This window comes from Phodopus roborovskii, unplaced genomic scaffold (genome assembly GCF_943737965.1).
Source record: "Phodopus roborovskii unplaced genomic scaffold, PHOROB, whole genome shotgun sequence".
Taxonomy (NCBI): Eukaryota; Metazoa; Chordata; class Mammalia; order Rodentia; family Cricetidae; genus Phodopus; species Phodopus roborovskii.
In genome coordinates, this window is record NW_026125052.1 from 16,456,025 (window position 1) to 16,472,350 (window position 16,326).

General features: G+C 52.1%; 1 protein-coding gene across 1 annotated transcript; it reads left to right on the forward strand.

Annotated features, from left to right (window-relative positions):
- Positions 1-592: 592 nt before the first annotated feature.
- Wnk4 (WNK lysine deficient protein kinase 4) lies at positions 593-16,290 on the forward strand. The gene is made up of 19 exons (XM_051177364.1): positions 593-1,345; positions 2,798-2,970; positions 3,801-4,021; positions 4,275-4,432; positions 4,872-4,960; positions 5,040-5,256; positions 7,356-7,620; positions 7,859-7,980; positions 8,217-8,275; positions 8,374-8,488; positions 8,739-8,855; positions 13,266-13,403; positions 13,922-13,964; positions 14,066-14,646; positions 14,724-14,784; positions 14,871-15,270; positions 15,370-15,569; positions 15,733-15,830; positions 15,937-16,290. Exons 1-19 carry the CDS (start codon positions 737-739, stop codon positions 15,937-15,939), a joined length of 3,669 nt encoding a protein of 1,222 aa, XP_051033321.1. The 5' UTR covers positions 593-736; the 3' UTR covers positions 15,940-16,290.
- The last annotated feature ends 36 nt before the right edge of the window (positions 16,291-16,326 follow it).

Genomic DNA, 16,326 nt, shown 5'->3' on the forward strand with positions numbered 1-16,326 from the left:
CCACAGCGAAAACAGCCTTTCTGGCCAGGGCCAGACTCAGGCCAAGATGGGGTGGAGCTGATGGGTGACCAGCTCTTGGTGGTAGTGGTTGGGGGTTGTCCTGGAGAACACACACCCATCCTTGTGCAGACTAGGGGTCTAGCTGAGTCAGGAAAACCTTACCTTTCAAACACTGATGTAGGTCTGGGGCTACTCCTGATTAGAACTGGGTTGTGCTGCCTTATCTGGGGTGTGCAGGCTGGTGGTGCCCCTCCCCAGCCACCCTCCTTCCCACTGAGGCATGGGAGCCATGGTCACGTCTCATCCCGTTCCAGTGTCCTCCAACTCCCCCATCCCAAACATGCTTGCGTTCTCCTTGTGCAGAAGCACACCCTCCGCTGCCTCCCACTCACGCAGCTCTTGCCGGGAAGAAGGTTTGAAGGCGGGGACTCTGGAGAGCAGGGCACCGGGCCGGGGGGGCTAAGCAGCAGACCGCCGGCCGAGGTGAGGGCAGCACCCCAGCTCCACGCCGCGCAACCGGCCAGGCTAACAAGGGGGTGGCTCTGGGGGGTGGTGAGGACAGGTCTCGGCTGGGGGCGGGTCATGGGGCGGAGCTGGGGGCGGGTCGCCAGAACGGCCAGCCGGGGGCTGGGGCCCCAGCAGCTCAGCCGGAGCGCTGCGCACCCAGCCGGTCTGCCTGTCAGGCTGCCGCCTCCAGTCGCCTGGCTTTACGCCCTGCTGCTCCCGGCCCTTCCCCATGCTAGCACCTCGGACTACGGAGACCGGGGTCCCCATGTCTCAAACTGAGGCTGACTTGGCTCTATGGCCACCGCCGTCTCTCACCTCCTCGGGACCGATACGCTTGGGGCCACCTCCTCGCCGAGTGCGCCGCTTCTCTGGGAAGGCTGAGCCCCGGCCACGCTCTTCGCGACCGAGCCGCCGCAGCTCAGTCGATTTGGGATTGCTGAGCTCCTGGTCTCAACCAGCCTCGCTCCTTCCGGAACCCCCCGATCCTCCGGACACCGCTGGCCCCACGAAGAGCCCACCTCCTAGCTCCAAAGAAACTCCCGAGGGCACATGGACCGGGACAGCCCCGGTGAAGGCTGCAGACTCGACAAGTCCTGAGCTTACGGGACCTTCAGGAGGTCCCGGGTCCCGGGAGCCACCCAGACTTCTTGATGCTGCAGCCCGGGAGCGACGACGGGAGCAGGAAGAGAAAGAGGACACAGAGACCCAGGCTGTGGCAACGTCTCCGGACGGCCGATACCTCAAGTTTGACATTGAGATTGGAAGAGGCTCCTTCAAGACCGTGTATCGAGGGCTAGACACCGACACCACGGTAGAGGTGGCCTGGTGTGAGCTGCAGGTGTGGCTGGGTGCTCCCTTGTAGTACCTCGGGATGGGGCCCCTTGGAGGTCGTAGGTTGGGAAAACTGGACAACAACTTCAAGGGAAGGATCATTTTTTTTTTTTTCTTGTCAGATATCCAGGCACCCTTGCTCTCCTTGGCAGCATGATCTCACTGACTCTGGGGTGGGTTCAGGGTAAACTGAGGCAGTCGGTACATGGTAGCTCCCAATGAGCCAATGCGCATAGATAGCTTCACTTTCAAGCCTCCATATAAATTTGAGGGTTGGGAAACTGAGTGGTAGTGGGGCAGCCCCTCCAGTCTCCTGCCCTGGACACCATGGCTCCTTCCTCTCTTTTTCCTCTAAGGCCCAAGACTTTCTGCTGTGACCCTGGTCCTCTTGCTCCTCCTCCTCCTTTACAAACGTAGAGACTGGGATGTGGGAGGCCCAGAGCTGAGGCCAAGACCTTCTCCACCTCCAAAAAGATTTAGGGTAGTTGTGGCAGAAGGGGGTTCCCCGGGTCCCTTCTGAAGCAGTTAGCCTTCCAGACTTCTCAACCGCTTCAAAGAGCAGGGACAGGAAGCTCTAGTTCAAGCTGGAGCTCAGTCCGGCTCTCACCTCTCTACATACCTGGGTTCTCCTCTTCCATTGCCAAAGGAGCTGAGTGCTTGCTAGTTTTGGACTTCAGAAGGATTCAGATTGGCATTTTCTTCATCCCGTTGCTTGCACTTTTAAGTAGGAGTGGTCCCGGAAACTAAGGTTCAGATTAGGGGACAAAACCAGGAGGAAGGGTCCTTCCACTTCGGCCCTGGCACAGGACTCTCCCCTAGTGCCTACTAGTGCCGCGCCCCAGGCTCCAAGCCAGGCCAGGAGAATCAGCCAGACTCAGGGGAGGGGGAGGGAGAGGGAGAGGGGAAAAGGAGGGGCGGGGCAGCCCCCAGACATGGGGGGGGGGCGGTCTCCTGGCCCTGGTACTGGATCTTTTTTTTCTTGGTACCTTCCTTTACCTCGGTCTAGATCCTGCAATTCGTAGTTTTTAGGGCCAACCTCTTGCCGGCCCCAATTCCCGGCCCGTGGTCTGTCTGCTGCCTGCCGGCTGCCAGCCCCAGGGCACAACTCCCTCCCCCCCAACCCCACCCCAACACACACACTTCCACGGTCGGCTCTAGAGGCCACAAAGGCGCTATTGAGTGCACGGCTCCCAGACCTGGCTGCATAAAGACGCTTGTGTCCAGTGGGGGTCCGGAGTGCTGCCCCAGGCCCAGGATGGGCGTATTTTTGGAGCAATAAGAAGGGACCAACCAATAGTTGGGGGTCTGCTGTCCTTCTGGCTAGCGATCTCATCAACCATAAACCCGGCCATATGCTCCAGTACTCCTTTTCTTCCCAGCTCTACCCCAGATATCCCGTGCTCTTCTTCCTGGGGGGGGGGGGTTGGGTCTGACGTGACCCCGACGTCCCATCCCACAGACTCGGAAATTATCTCGAGCAGAACGGCAGCGATTCTCCGAGGAGGTTGAAATGCTCAAGGGGCTGCAGCACCCCAACATCGTCCGCTTCTATGACTCGTGGAAGTCGGTGCTGAGGGGCCAGGTTTGCATCGTGCTGGTCACTGAACTCATGACCTCGGGCACGCTCAAGACGTGAGCTCTGGTCTGGGTGGGAGGGGGAGGATGGGACGTCACTCTGAGGCCCCTGGAACTTCTCCCAATCACCTCAGACTTCCACAGCTAAAACCAGGCTATCTCGTCCCTGACCTGTATGAATGACAATGTCCACCCAGCATACCAGTAAAAAAATTTCTTTATTTTTGTTGCGCCCTCACTCTCAACAGCGGGGTGTCTTAAGTCTTTGTTTAACATCTTCCCGCTGTGTTTTCCCTGCTCATCTTGTTCCCTACCTGGCTGCCACACCACTGATGCCCCGCCCCCTCAAATTATCCCATCTTCTTGCAACCTAAAGGAAATCTGACCCTTTAACTCTCTCCTTAAACCTCTTCAAGATTCCCACTGCCCTGGGGGGTAAAATCCCTAAGACACACTCTCATCTCTAGCTTAAGTTACAGACCAACCCAATTGTCAATGACTCCTCCCACCCTGCTCTGTCACTACTGTGGTCCTTCAGTCTGGAAAATCTCCATCCCTTCTTGTCTTCACCCTTGAACTTATAGTCATTCAAGACAAGAAGTTATTTCCTTAGTGAAGTCCTCCCCCACGCTTGGGACAGTTAGTCATTCCTTCCGGCTCCCACAGCACCTTTGGCAGCCGCCCTATCTACGAATTTACCATTAGAATTATTTTGTAACCTATTTACTGTACCTCATTGACTCGGTTTCTTTTTGGCCCAGACGGACCTACGTTAAAAAAATGCTAGCAGGGGACACAGAGGTGATGGCAAGGGTGGGCTGAGAGGGAATTTCCCAATCTAGGAATAGATATCCCCACCGCGACCATGGTTATGCGCTCTCTCCCAGGTACCTGAGGCGGTTCCGGGAAATGAAGCCCCGAGTCCTTCAGCGCTGGAGTCGTCAAATCTTGCGGGGACTTCATTTCCTACATTCCCGAGTGCCCCCCATTCTGCACCGAGATCTCAAGTGTGACAACGTTTTCATTACCGGCCCTTCGGGCTCTGTCAAAATCGGCGATCTCGGACTGGCCACACTCAAGCGCGCCTCCTTTGCCAAGAGCGTCATTGGTGCGTCTCTCCAGCCATTGCTCGATCCCTTATGTCTGTAAGAGCGTGGGACACCCCCCCCCCGGCTCCAACAGGGCTCTGGAGGGCTACTGAACTAGGGTGACCCATTCTTCCTGCCCCCAGCACACACTTTGGGCAAGAGTTGGTCACCGGAACTCCTGGGGCTGCCCTCGGGCTACTTAGCCCATGCTATACCCAAGTGGAGGGAGGAGACCAAGAGGAAGAAGCCTGATTCTTTCTGTGGGTCCAATAGGGACCCCGGAATTCATGGCCCCCGAGATGTATGAGGAAAAGTACGATGAGGCGGTGGACGTGTATGCCTTTGGCATGTGCATGCTGGAGATGGCTACATCTGAGTATCCCTACTCTGAGTGTCAGAATGCAGCACAAATCTACCGCAAGGTCACTTCGGTGAGAAGGGTGGGGTTCGGGGAAGAAGGGATCCCCAGAGCCCTCCCACTCTCCTGCCAGTTCCCTTCATCTGAATAAAAGTCGGGCCAGACAGAAAGAGGCTCCAGTGAAGCGGAAATAATATTGTACGTGCATAAGTCCCTCACAGAAGCTAGTAAGAATATGTGTAATCCTAAGAGTTTACCGACAACTTCTCTAGTCTCAGTAGATCTTTGTAGTTGCCCCACCAGGTGAGCCAGGCAAATGTTCTGCTCTGCGCTTTACAAATGAGAAAACAATCAGCTGGAAAGTCTTGGGCAAGGTCACACCAACAGTGTATGGCGGGAATGGGGTTTGAAATCGAGTACCAGCATCCCCACCCCCACCCGAGCCTTGGAGACTGCCTGCATTGCAGACTTCCCGAGAGCTGGCTCCAGGCCTCATGCAATTCTTCTTGCAGGGCACAAAGCCCAACAGCTTCTACAAGGTGAAGATGCCGGAGGTGAAGGAGATCATTGAAGGCTGCATCCGCACGGATAAGAATGAGAGGTGGGGTCTCGGGGCTTAGGGAGCCTGGACACGAAGCTCAGTTGGTGGCAGGCTCCGCTCACTTCCCCGCTGTCCCCAGGTTCACCATTCAGGATCTCCTGGCCCATGCGTTCTTCCGCGAAGAACGAGGTGTGCACGTGGAGCTGGCAGAAGAGGACGACGGCGAGAAGCCGGGTCTTAAGCTCTGGCTGCGCATGGAGGACGCGCGGCGCGGGGGGCGCCCACGGGACAACCAGGCCATTGAGTTCCTGTTCCAGCTAGGCAGGGACGCTGCTGAAGAGGTCGCTCAGGAGATGGTGAGAAGATAGATCCTGCTTTTGTTGAGCGCTTTCGGGGCTCAGCCAAGCAGCCATCAGTCAATAGGAGAGCCAGGGTGGGACACTAGCGTGGCGAGAGGAGGTCCCCCACCCAGACTCTCTCCCTAATTCACCTGCACATACTAGAGTTCTTTTCCAGAACAAACCCTGGATCCCTAACCTTCCTTCTTTGCTTCTTGCACTCATTTATCGTGGAATGCCCTTCTTGGTAGTTTATCTATTTATATTCTCTTCTCCACCTTCTTTGTCTCTTTCTCCCCTCTCTGCTTAACACCATCACTTTCAGGAAGGCCACTCCTCTGGAGTTAAAAATTGAATGCTTCTTTCCAAATCAGTGGGGCTCTACACAGCCTCAAACCGTAGGCTCTGTTTTATGCCGAAATGCATTTCCCATCTCACTCCTCTGCTAGACTAGAAACTATCCATGGCCAGACAATGCTTTAGTGGCTTTTTCTCCCCAATCCCTAATTGTTCTCCAGGTGCTCGGTACTCCTTAACATCACTTGCGGCTTAAAGAAAGCATTCTCACGTGAGCCTGTTTGGAAGGCAATTTTATCCAACTTATCAATGGAGGAATGCAAGCTCAGAGAGATTATCTTGTCTAGAGTCCCAAGTAAACAAATGACAAAGCCAGACTTAATCTCAAACCTTTCAGATTTGGTCAGGTGGCCCTGCCACGCTTCCTTTACTCACCCGCAAAGCTCACTTCTAAATTTAAGGAAAAGGAGAAAGGAGGTGATGAGCAGATACTGGTGGAAAAGAAAGCAGGTGTGGGGATAGACAATACCAGGGTAGAAACTTAAAAGAGCCTGAGGAGAGCCTGAATGGGAGGAGGGGTGAGGATATGGATTCTCCATAGAGAAATGGCAGTTGTGTAAGGTCTGGGATGGGTCGAGAACCTGAGACTGTCCTGGCTTAATGGGGCACGTTATTAACCCCAGCACTCAGGTCACAGAGGTAGGTGGATCTCTGTGAGTGCAGCCTGGTTCATATTGTGAGCTCCAGGCCAGCCAGGGGTACACAGTGAGACCCTATCCCAAATAACAACAACTTGAGACTGAACTGTGAGAGAAGGGCAAAGCCAAAGCCCTGCCCAGCTTGACTCCGGATGAGGATGAAATCTTTTTAAAAAGTTACATCTTGTTTATTTTGTGTGTGACTGTGCATATGTATGTGGCTGTACAGGTGCCATAGCAGGCAAGTAGAAGTCAAAGGACAACTTGTGGGGGTCATTTCTCTCCTCCCATCACGAAGACCTGAACTCCAACCCCAGGGCCCGTGTCAAAGCGGGCACATGCATTCATACATGCACATAGAACACACACCCTCTCTCTCTCTCTCTCTCTCTCTCTCTCTCTCTCTCTCACACACACACACACACACACACACATCCCTTGCAGGTATAAATCAAGATTTGATCTTGAGGGCAGGCAAGATGGCTCTGTATAAAGGTGCCCACTACCAAGCCTGATATCTAACTCACTCAGGCTGTCAGGTCTTCATGATTGTATTATTATGTCCAAAACAACAACAGCAAAATTCACTCCACAATGTTATTGAGAAGGCTTAATGATGATGAGTTTTCAGTTAACAGACATGGTGGTTAGTCAGTAAATAACTTCTTCCTCATTCCTCAAAAAGGTGTCCTAATAGATTCACTCCCCCTCCTTCTATCTCCCTGAATGTACAGATGTGTATGTGCATATACGTGAAGGCCAGAAGTCAGTTTAAAGGTGTCCTGATGGATCCATCCTCTGTCTGTCTGTCTGTCTGTTTCTGCATATACGGATGTGTATGTGCATACCTGTGGAAGCCAGAAGTTAACTTTGGGTGTCATGCCTCAGGAACCAGCAACTTTGTTTTTTTAAGACAGGGTCTCTTACTGGTACCTGGGGCCTGCCAATTAGGCTAAACTGGGTGGCCAGCAAGCCTGTCTCTGCCTCCCCAGCACTGGATTACAGCATGCGTGCCTGACTCTGTGTGTGAGTGCAGGCATTTTGCTAACTTAGGTAGCTTCCTGGTCCCTGGTGGGTCTTTGGGGGAATCTGAAACTGTCTCCTTTCCCATCCTGAGTCCAGGTAGCCTTGGGCTTAGTCTGTGAAGCTGACTACCAGCCAGTGGCCCGTGCGGTTCGGGAACGGGTTGCTGCCATCCAGCGGAAGCGGGAGAAACTTCGAAAAGCTAGGGAGTTGAAGGTGCCCCCACCAGAGTCAGGACCTCCTCCAGCAACTGTGTCCATGGCTCCTGGTACCCCCAGTGCCTTCCCCCCAGAGCCTGAGGAACCAGAGGCTGATCAGCACCAATCCTTCCTCTTCCGCCATGCAAGCTACTCATCTACCACCTGTAAGTTACCCTGACTTTGAATTCTAGGTCCCAGAAGTCCAGCCCAGAAGTGCTATCACTTACCCAACCTTCCAACTCTAGCTGTGAACCTTCCTTTAGGGACAAACATGCCCACAATTCCTTCCTGGCTCCAGGCCGCTCTTTACACAGGCAGGTCCCCTCCTCTACCACCACAGCCCTTTATTTTTATTGTTGTTGTTGTTATTATTATTATTTGACCCACTCCCTCCCCTACCAGCGGATTGCGAGACTGATGGCTACCTCAGCTCCTCTGGCTTCCTGGATGCCTCAGACCCTGCCCTTCAGCCCCCTGGGGGGGTGCCATCCAGCCCCGCTGAGTCCCATCTCTGCTTGCCCTCGGTGAGAGGGGGTCTCTCGGGAACCTTCCGGTCATTCAAAGCCCATGACCTATCCCTTTCTCTTGAATCCCAACCCCCTAACCTGCCCCCTTGTTCTCAAAACACACCATTCTTGTCCCCATCTTCTCCGGTTCTGTTTCCCTAGTATTGTCCCCATACCCCTGACACCATGTCCCTGGGTCACTGCAATTATCAACCGTTATCGACTCCTGACCTCATGAATTGAATCTCTTTCAGGGTTTTGCTTTGTCCATTCCACGGGCTGGCCCTGGAAGTGACTTTTCTCCAGGGGACAGGTATGTTCTGGTTTAAGTTGGGGTACCAGGGTGAGGCACAGAAAGTTCTGGGCTCCCATTGTCCGCTTAAACACTTCTGTCTTCTTTCCCCTGTCCAGCTATGCCTCAGATGCAGCATCGGGCCTCAGTGACATGGGAGAAGGGGGACAAATGAGAAAAACACCAGGGAAGAACCTTCGACGGAGACCCCGATCCCGACTTCGGGTCACTAGTGTAAGGAGAGCATAAAGACGGGAGAATAACCTACAGGACCATGGGGAACTCCCAGGGAGGTGGGGCCAGGAGAGTGGAGTTGTAGTGTCTGACTGGTGCCCATGAGGATCTCGTCTAGTTTCAATACCAGACTTGGGGGTAGAAACTGTTCTCTGTCCATTCTGGCCATGTGCTTTGGCTAGAGTAGTGTGGGAAACGTGATTAAAGCAGAACATTGATTTCTTCCCTTCTGCTGACTTTGAATCTGAAGGTCTCGGACCAGAACGACAGAGTTGTGGAGTGCCAGCTACAGACCCACAACAGCAAGATGGTGACCTTCCGATTTGATCTGGATGGGGACAGCCCAGAAGAGATTGCAGCTGCCATGGTGAGAGGGAGAGAGATAGGCCAAATTTGGGTATAAGCATTTCCCTTCTGGTATTCACTGGTGCTGACACACCCTGGCCCCACAGCAAGGGTTTATAAACACTGGTTGGCAGAGGGACACTGAAGATGCTTCAGACTTTGTATTTATTCAGTCAGGTTGGACACTTGGAGGTCAATAAGGACTGGGTAGACAGAGTGATGTGTAACATAGTTCCTGTTAGAGGTGTCCTACTGTGACTGAAGTAAAGGATGGATGGAGCAGCACAGGAAGGAGTGGCATTTACCCATGCCCTAGCAAATAAGAAGGAAAATGGCAGGGAAGGGTGGAAAGGGCATGCCCAGCCTGAGGCATAGCATGATCAACAGCATTAATGTGAGTGCTGTGAGGACTCAGTGAGGAAACCTCTGTCACAGGAGAAAAGGGATCTACAGGAAGGTTCTGGGAAGTGGAATTCCGCACAGATCATAAGTGCTAACGAGGGCCAGCTGCGGCAGTGCATGCCTGAAATCCTGAGCACTTAGGAAGTGGAGGCAAGAAGATCAGGGGTTCAGGGTCAACCTTGGCTGCACAGCAGTTCAAGGCCAACCCAGGCTACATGAGACCTTATAAAGCAAACAAAGCAAGTTAGGCAGAGAGAAACATGATGAGGATATTTTTTGTTCGATTAATATTTATTTATTTATGTATATGAGTGCTCTATTTGCACGTATGTCTGCATGAAGAAGAGGGCATCAGATCCCATTAGAGATGGTTGTGAGCCACCGTGTGGTTGCTGGGAATTGAACTCAGGACCTCTGGAAGAGAAGGCAGTGAGTGCTCTTAACCAATGAGACATCTCTCTAGCCCTGAGAATGGGTTTTATGTAGACCATTCTGCTGTGGGATGTGGGAGGGTTTTAGGAATAAGGAATCTGGTTGGGAGGTGGACACAAGAAGCCAGATGGGAGTGAAGGAGGAAGGGAATATGGAGGAGAAGAAAGGGTGGGTCTAAGAGTTGCTTCAGGAAAATTGCTGTGTAATCCAGTAAGTTCTTGACGTAGTACAGTGTGGGTAGTGGATGCCCAATAAATATTTGCAGAGTTGATATCCTAGGAAGTTAGGGAGAAGGAATATCAAGGGCAACCTGTATCAGGGGAACAAAGAGGAGCAGACTACTCAATGAGAAAAGTTGGAAGTGAAAGCAGGGTTTCTTAAGGGTCATGGAGAGCTTGAGCAACAGCTGAGTCAAGGTCTTCCATGGCGACAGGATATGGCCAGGCAGAGATGGAGAGAGATGGGTTTAGGAGTCCTTAGTCTAGAGCTGAGGGTGAAACATAGACCTGCAAGGTGAGAGGCACGGAGGCTTTGAGAATGCCTCTTAAAAACATCCTGTTCTAGAACAAGAAGTGGGGAGATAAGTTACTGAAGGATGGCAAGTTGGAGCCAAAGAAGCAGAAGGGTGTTAGCGAAAACAGTGAGTTTCGAGCCGATGGCACAGGGGGAATCCTGAGCAAGGACTCGCTTTTGTTAAGTCTCAATGGAAGACAGTTTCAGCAGAGTGGAGTGGCAGATTTCAGCCTCTGTGACAGTGGAGAAAACACCTGGCCTTAGGAATTCTTCCCAAAGCACCTCCTACTTGACGCCATTGACCTAGTCTCCAGAACAAAGAAAGGTGTCACATAACACCTAAGGCTTGTCATCTGCTGTCAAGCCATGTGACCCTTCCAGAGTCTTTTATCAAAGCCACACAGGTTTCTGAAAAAAAAAGTTCCTGGAAGAGGCTGGGTACCTTCCTGTCTCTGCTTCTATCTACTCAGGGGTCTGTAGGTCTGAAAACTTTCCCTCATGGTTTCTATCCATGCTCACTCAGAACCCACACAATCCAAGCGATCCATTTTCTTTTCTCACGAGTTCACATCTCTGCAGCAGAGTTTGAGATGTGGACCTAATCTTGCTGCTTTTCATCATCAGCTTTGTGATTCTAAAATTAGGAATCATGGCCTTTAGAACCATAGTCCATCCAACCGCAACAGAACCCTGTCTTCAGAATGTGCTGTGCCTTTCATGGCTCATGTTTTCTTGGCCTCTGCTCTTCTCCCTTCTCTTATGGGCAGGGTGCAACAGAAAACGGGTTAACCTAGCAGTCGTTCTCAACCTTCCTAATGCTGTGACCTTTAATACAATTCCTCATGTTGTGGTGACCCCAACCATAAAATCAGTCCATTGCTACTTCCTAACAGTAACTTTGCTACTGTTATGAATCATAATGTAAAAAAAAAAAAAAATCTGATATGAGACCCCCAAAGGGTTGAGATCCACAGGTTAAGAACTGCCTAGTCACTAGGCTTTTATGTAACACCTGAGTTCAAGTTTCATGTGTTGAAATTTGGTGAACTTGGCCAGGTTTCTCTTCCATTACCGCCTCTTCCCCTCTTTCTTGTGGTGCTGGAGATCAAATCTAGGATCTTGTGGCAAGTGCTGTATCACTGAGCTGTATACACCCCTAGCTTCTTGGGCAGGTTCCTTCAACCCTGAACCTCAACTATTCATCAATTACTACCTATCTTTCAAAGATGTGATCTAATATAGTGATGCGTGGAAGTGGCCATAGTTCCTTGGTCCAGGGTTGCTTTTCTTACTCCACATTTATAAGGTTCAGCATCAAAACTTCCTGTGTGACCCTTCCCTGGTTCTCCCATCCCCAGAGGTGAATGACCTGTTCCTTCATTGGAATAGCATTGAGGGGATGATCAATTGCAGATTTTTTTATTGCACTTATTTATTTGTATGTGGAGGCCAGAAGACAAGCTGTGAGAGTCATTTTTCTCCGTTCACTGTATGGTCATGTGACTCGGCTCATAAAGTCAAGCTTGATGACAAGCAGCTTTACCCATCTTGATGGCCCAATTATAGATTATTAGCACTTTTTAAATTGTGGGGTTTTTGTTGTTGTTGGTGGTGGGTTTTGGTGATTTTGAGACAGGGTCACATTGTGTAGTTCTGGCTGTCCTGGAACTTACTTTGTAACCCTGGCTAGCCACAAACTCAAAGAGATCAGCTTGACTCTGCCTCCTGAGTGCTGGAGTTAAAGGTGTGTTACACCATGCCTGATTAAATTGTGGTTTAAGAAAGAAAAAAAAAAAATCCACACACAGTGTGAGTAGGGCACAGTGGCATGTTCTTGTAGCCCCAGCCCTCAGGAAGCTGAGATGGGAGGGTTGTCACAAGTTTGAAGCCACTCTGGACAAAGTAGTAACACACCCTATCACCCTCCATCTTCAAACAACAAGAAGAAAATGTCAAACCAACTAAGCAAATACAATGTAAGACAAAAGCACAACATAAATGTCACTACCATGTGTTTAATAGTACAGTACCCACATTGTTGTGAACCAGATCTCTAGACCTTCCAAGTCTGAAATGCTTGCTAAAGAAGATCCTCTCACCTCCAAGGGGGAAAAGGAGGCAGGGGAGTTTACCCATACGCACTACCAGCAAGGCACTGAAGTGCTCTACCTATCCCAGGATGGCTTGCAGCCTGGTATGTACTGATGTGGGGTGGAACACTAAGATGTTTCACGTTTCCCTGTACTCAACAGTATTTCCCACAACGCATGGTAGACAGCAGGTACTCAATGTTTGTGGAGTGGAAAGTGACTTTACCACTGATACCTGTTTTGCTTAACCTTGCCATCACAATTGGGCCCCCATCTGATGTACTTTATAATCTATCTATATGAGTGCAGAAAAGTATGCAACTGTGTAAAGAACTCAGGCTCCAGCTTTCGGTGGACCTGGATTCAAACAGTGTGGATTTGGCCAACTGAACATTTTTTTTTGGGGGGGGGACAGGGTTTCTCTGTATTGCTTTGGAACCTGTCCCGGAACTAGCTCTGTAGACCAGGCTGGCCTTGAACTCACAGAGATCCACCTGCCTCTGCCTCCCAAGTGCTGAGACAAAAGCGTGCGCAACCAAAGCCCGGCTTGCCAACTGAACTTTTAAAAAACTGTCTGTTTTTATTTAATGTGCATTGGTATTTTGCATGCATGTATATCTGTGTGAGCGTGTCAGAACTTCTGGAACTGGGGTTACAGGTGCTAGGAATTGAACCCAGGTCTTCTGGAAGAACAACTAGTGTTCTTAACCACTGAGCCATCTCTCCGGGCTCAGGCCAGCTGAACTTAACCTGAGCATTAGTTATCTACACTGCAAAGGGAGGAAATTAGCAGACCATAGCAGGTTGTTGGTGCTGAATGTGACAGCACACAACCTAGGCATGTTAACTCCTGGACTACAACTCTTCTCAACTGGTGCCCGGCACACAATACACACTTAGCAAATGATGCAAGTGTCAACAGATGAGCTTAAACACTGGGGACAGGGCAGCAAGGGTGTGGTAACAGCCTCCTCCTATCCCATAACCCCTGCCAGGTGTATAACGAATTCATTCTGCCCTCGGAGCGAGATGGATTCCTGAGCAGGATCCGGGAGATTATCCAGCGAGTGGAGACCCTGCTGAAGAGAGACCCTGGTCCCCCAGAGGCTGCCGAAGATGCCCTGAGCCCTCAGGTCAGGTCCCTAGACATCCCCAGCAGGAAAAGACTCTGCCCTTAGCAGTCTGCTTGGATTAATTTCTCTTAATCTTGAGGACCTTACAACTGGCTCTTAACTCTATTTGAGAGTATGATGAAAGCCACAGACTCTTGTTCTAGAAAACAGTGAATGAATCCTTTTAGCTTGCTATTTTGAAATAAGTGCAGATTCGCACAGAGAAATTGCAAGTACTGTAGAGCACATCCCTAGACGCCCTTTGCCCAGTTTTGCTGGCTGTTAGTACTTTTTGACTAGCTTTCCCATTCTTGCTCCATAGTATACATTATGTCCCTTTGCCCTGCTTGAGAATAGGTTGGCGGATCTTATGCCTCTTTACCGTCAAATACTTCAGCACATACACTTTTGAATCCCCAGTAGCTCAAGTCTGGACTCCTCGAGGAGTGCGCGGGTCCTGGCTTAAGAATCCCAGCCTGTAACTTTCCACCTAGGACTGGGCTTTCCCCAGTGTGACTAAAGCCCCCTTTCTCCCTCAGGAAGAGCCAGCAGTACTGCCTGCCCTCCCAGGCCCATCCGATGGTAGGTTCCACATTCTGTTCCTGTCCATCCCAACCCTGGGTTGACCTTGTAGAGGGCATAGGGCATGGGAATCTGGAATCTCACCCCTCCCTCATCAACAGAGCCCCAGAGAAGCATCTCCCTGGAACAGAGGAGCTGGGCAGCCTTCTCCACCTCTCCATCTTCTGGAACCCCCCTGTCTCCTGGAGCCCCATTTTCCCCCGGGACCCCTCCTGTCTTCCCATGCCCCATCTTTCCCATCACTTCACCTTCATGTTATCCCTGCCCATTCTCCGGGGCCTCTTCAATGCCCTGTCCACAGGCCCCCAGCTCCCCACTCCCATCCTCCTCCAGCGAGTCTCAGTCTCCACCCCCATCCTCGCATCTCCCTATGAGTTCTCTCCCCAGCGGCTCTCCTCACCCTTTCTCTCCTAGTTCTTCCCAAATCACTCCTAACCCTCCTTCTTTTCCCATCTGCCCCTCTCCTCCCCCCCTCCCCTCTACCACAGCAGCCCCTCTCCTCTCTCTGGCCAGTGCCTTCTCTCTGGCTGTGATGACTGTGGCCCAGTCCCTGTTGTCCCCGTCCCCTGGGCTTCCTTCTCAGTCTCCTCCAGGTCCTCGGCCCAGCATGCCCCTTCCCCTGGCTTCTTGTAGCCCGGAGAGCCTTTCACCCCTAACGGCTAAGGCTGAGACACAGCGTGAGGTGAGTAGGGCGTGAGGAGGGATGAGGGTGGCCTCCGTTCTGGATCCCTTCCTTCCTCATGGTACCGCACTTTGCAGGTTTCCCAAAATTCTGTTCAGCCACTACTGGGTGAAGCTAGACTGACACCCATCTCTGAAGGTGAGGTCTCTGACCCCTGCCTGTTACCTCCAACACATTTCTTTATAGTCTGCTAGATTTCTTCCTTCCTCCTTATCCTCCTGCAGAGGGAAAGCCCCAGCTTGTTGGGCGTTTCCAAGTGACTTCATCCAAGGAACCAGCAGAGCCACCCCTGCAACCAGCACCCCCAACTCTCTCCAGTTCCCTAAAACTTCCAACCCCTTCCCTGACCTCAGAGAGCTCAGACACAGAGGACAGTGCTGCAGAAGGACCAGAGACCAGGGAGGCTCTGGCAGAGAGTGACCGTGCAGCCGAGGGCCTAGGGGTCACGATGGAAGAGGAAGGGAACGATGGAGTCCAAACTGGGGGAAGCCCCCCACTCTTGAGTCATCCCAGCCCTGTGTGGATGAACTACTCCTACAGCAGCCTGTGTCTGAGCAGTGAGGAGTCTGAGAGCAGCGGGGAGGATGAGGAGTTCTGGGCTGAGCTGCAAAATCTTCGGCAGAAGTGAGTCTGGGGAAGACGGCGGCAGAGCTAGAGCTAGACCTGGGAGATCACAGTGTATGACAGGCCTTTTGCTGCCCCTCCCCCCACGTGCACCCTCAGGCACTTATCGGAAGTGGAGGCACTGCAGACCCTTCAGAAGAAAGAAATCGAGGCCCTGTACAGCCGGCTTGGGAAGCAGCCCCCACCTGGCATTGTAGCCCCGGCTGCTATGCTGTCCTGCCGCCAGCGCCGCCTCTCCAAGGGCAGCTTCCCCACTTCCCGCCGCAACAGCCTGCAGCGCTCTGATCTCCCTGGCCCCGGTGAGATGGCAGCCACCCAGCTTTCATCTTTCCCTTGAGACTCCTTCCCTGTTGACAAGATCTGTCAGGCCCTGGTGGTCTAGCCCTGGTTCTGGGGGACTAGACCCCCTCCTCGCTGCCCCCTTCCTCACTTAGTGCCCTCCCTCCCTCACCCTGCTCCCAGGCATCATGCGAAGGAACTCTCTGAGTGGCAGCAGCACTGGCTCCCAGGAGCAGCGGGCAAGCAAGGGGGTGACATTCGCCGGGGATGTTGGCAGGATGGTGAGGGCGGGCCCAAGGGAGGGAGAGCCCAGGGAATGGTGACTGGCGGCAGCTTTGCCTCCCTCCCCTTTGGACATTTCTTCAGCATTTTTCTTCTCCCCTCCAGTGAATTCAGAACAGAAGTCCCATGTCTCCCCAACACCAGGGCCCACCAAGGCACTTGGGCTCTCAGAACCTGATGCTTTTGTGACCAACCGAACTCAGCACAGAACACCCCAGCGCTGAGCGGGTAGAAGGAAGGCCTGTGGGCATGGAGAATGCGGTTGTGTTACCCTGAAGAGTCAGACATGTGGGAACTCTTTGCTTTGTGGAAATGTCATTTGTTCCCTGCTCCAGCCCAGGCCAGGCCCAACCACTAAGCAATCCCACCCAAGTCCAGATGCTTTAGAAGGCCAGCTTCCAGCTGGGAGTGTAGGAGGTGTGCTCACGCCACAAAATTAACAGCTACCAATAAAAACACTGGGAACGAATGTGGATCTGTATCTGCCATGCCTTA

Coding starts and splice junctions, on each gene's coding strand:
- Wnk4 (XM_051177364.1), top strand. CDS start 737: ATGCTAGCACCTCGGACTACGGAGACCGGGGTCCCCATGTCTCAAACT. Junction 7,621..7,858: donor AAGCTACTCATCTACCACCT/GTAAGTTACCCT, acceptor CTCCCCTACCAG/CGGATTGCGAGACTGATGGC. Junction 13,965..14,065: donor CCTCCCAGGCCCATCCGATG/GTAGGTTCCACA, acceptor CCTCATCAACAG/AGCCCCAGAGAAGCATCTCC.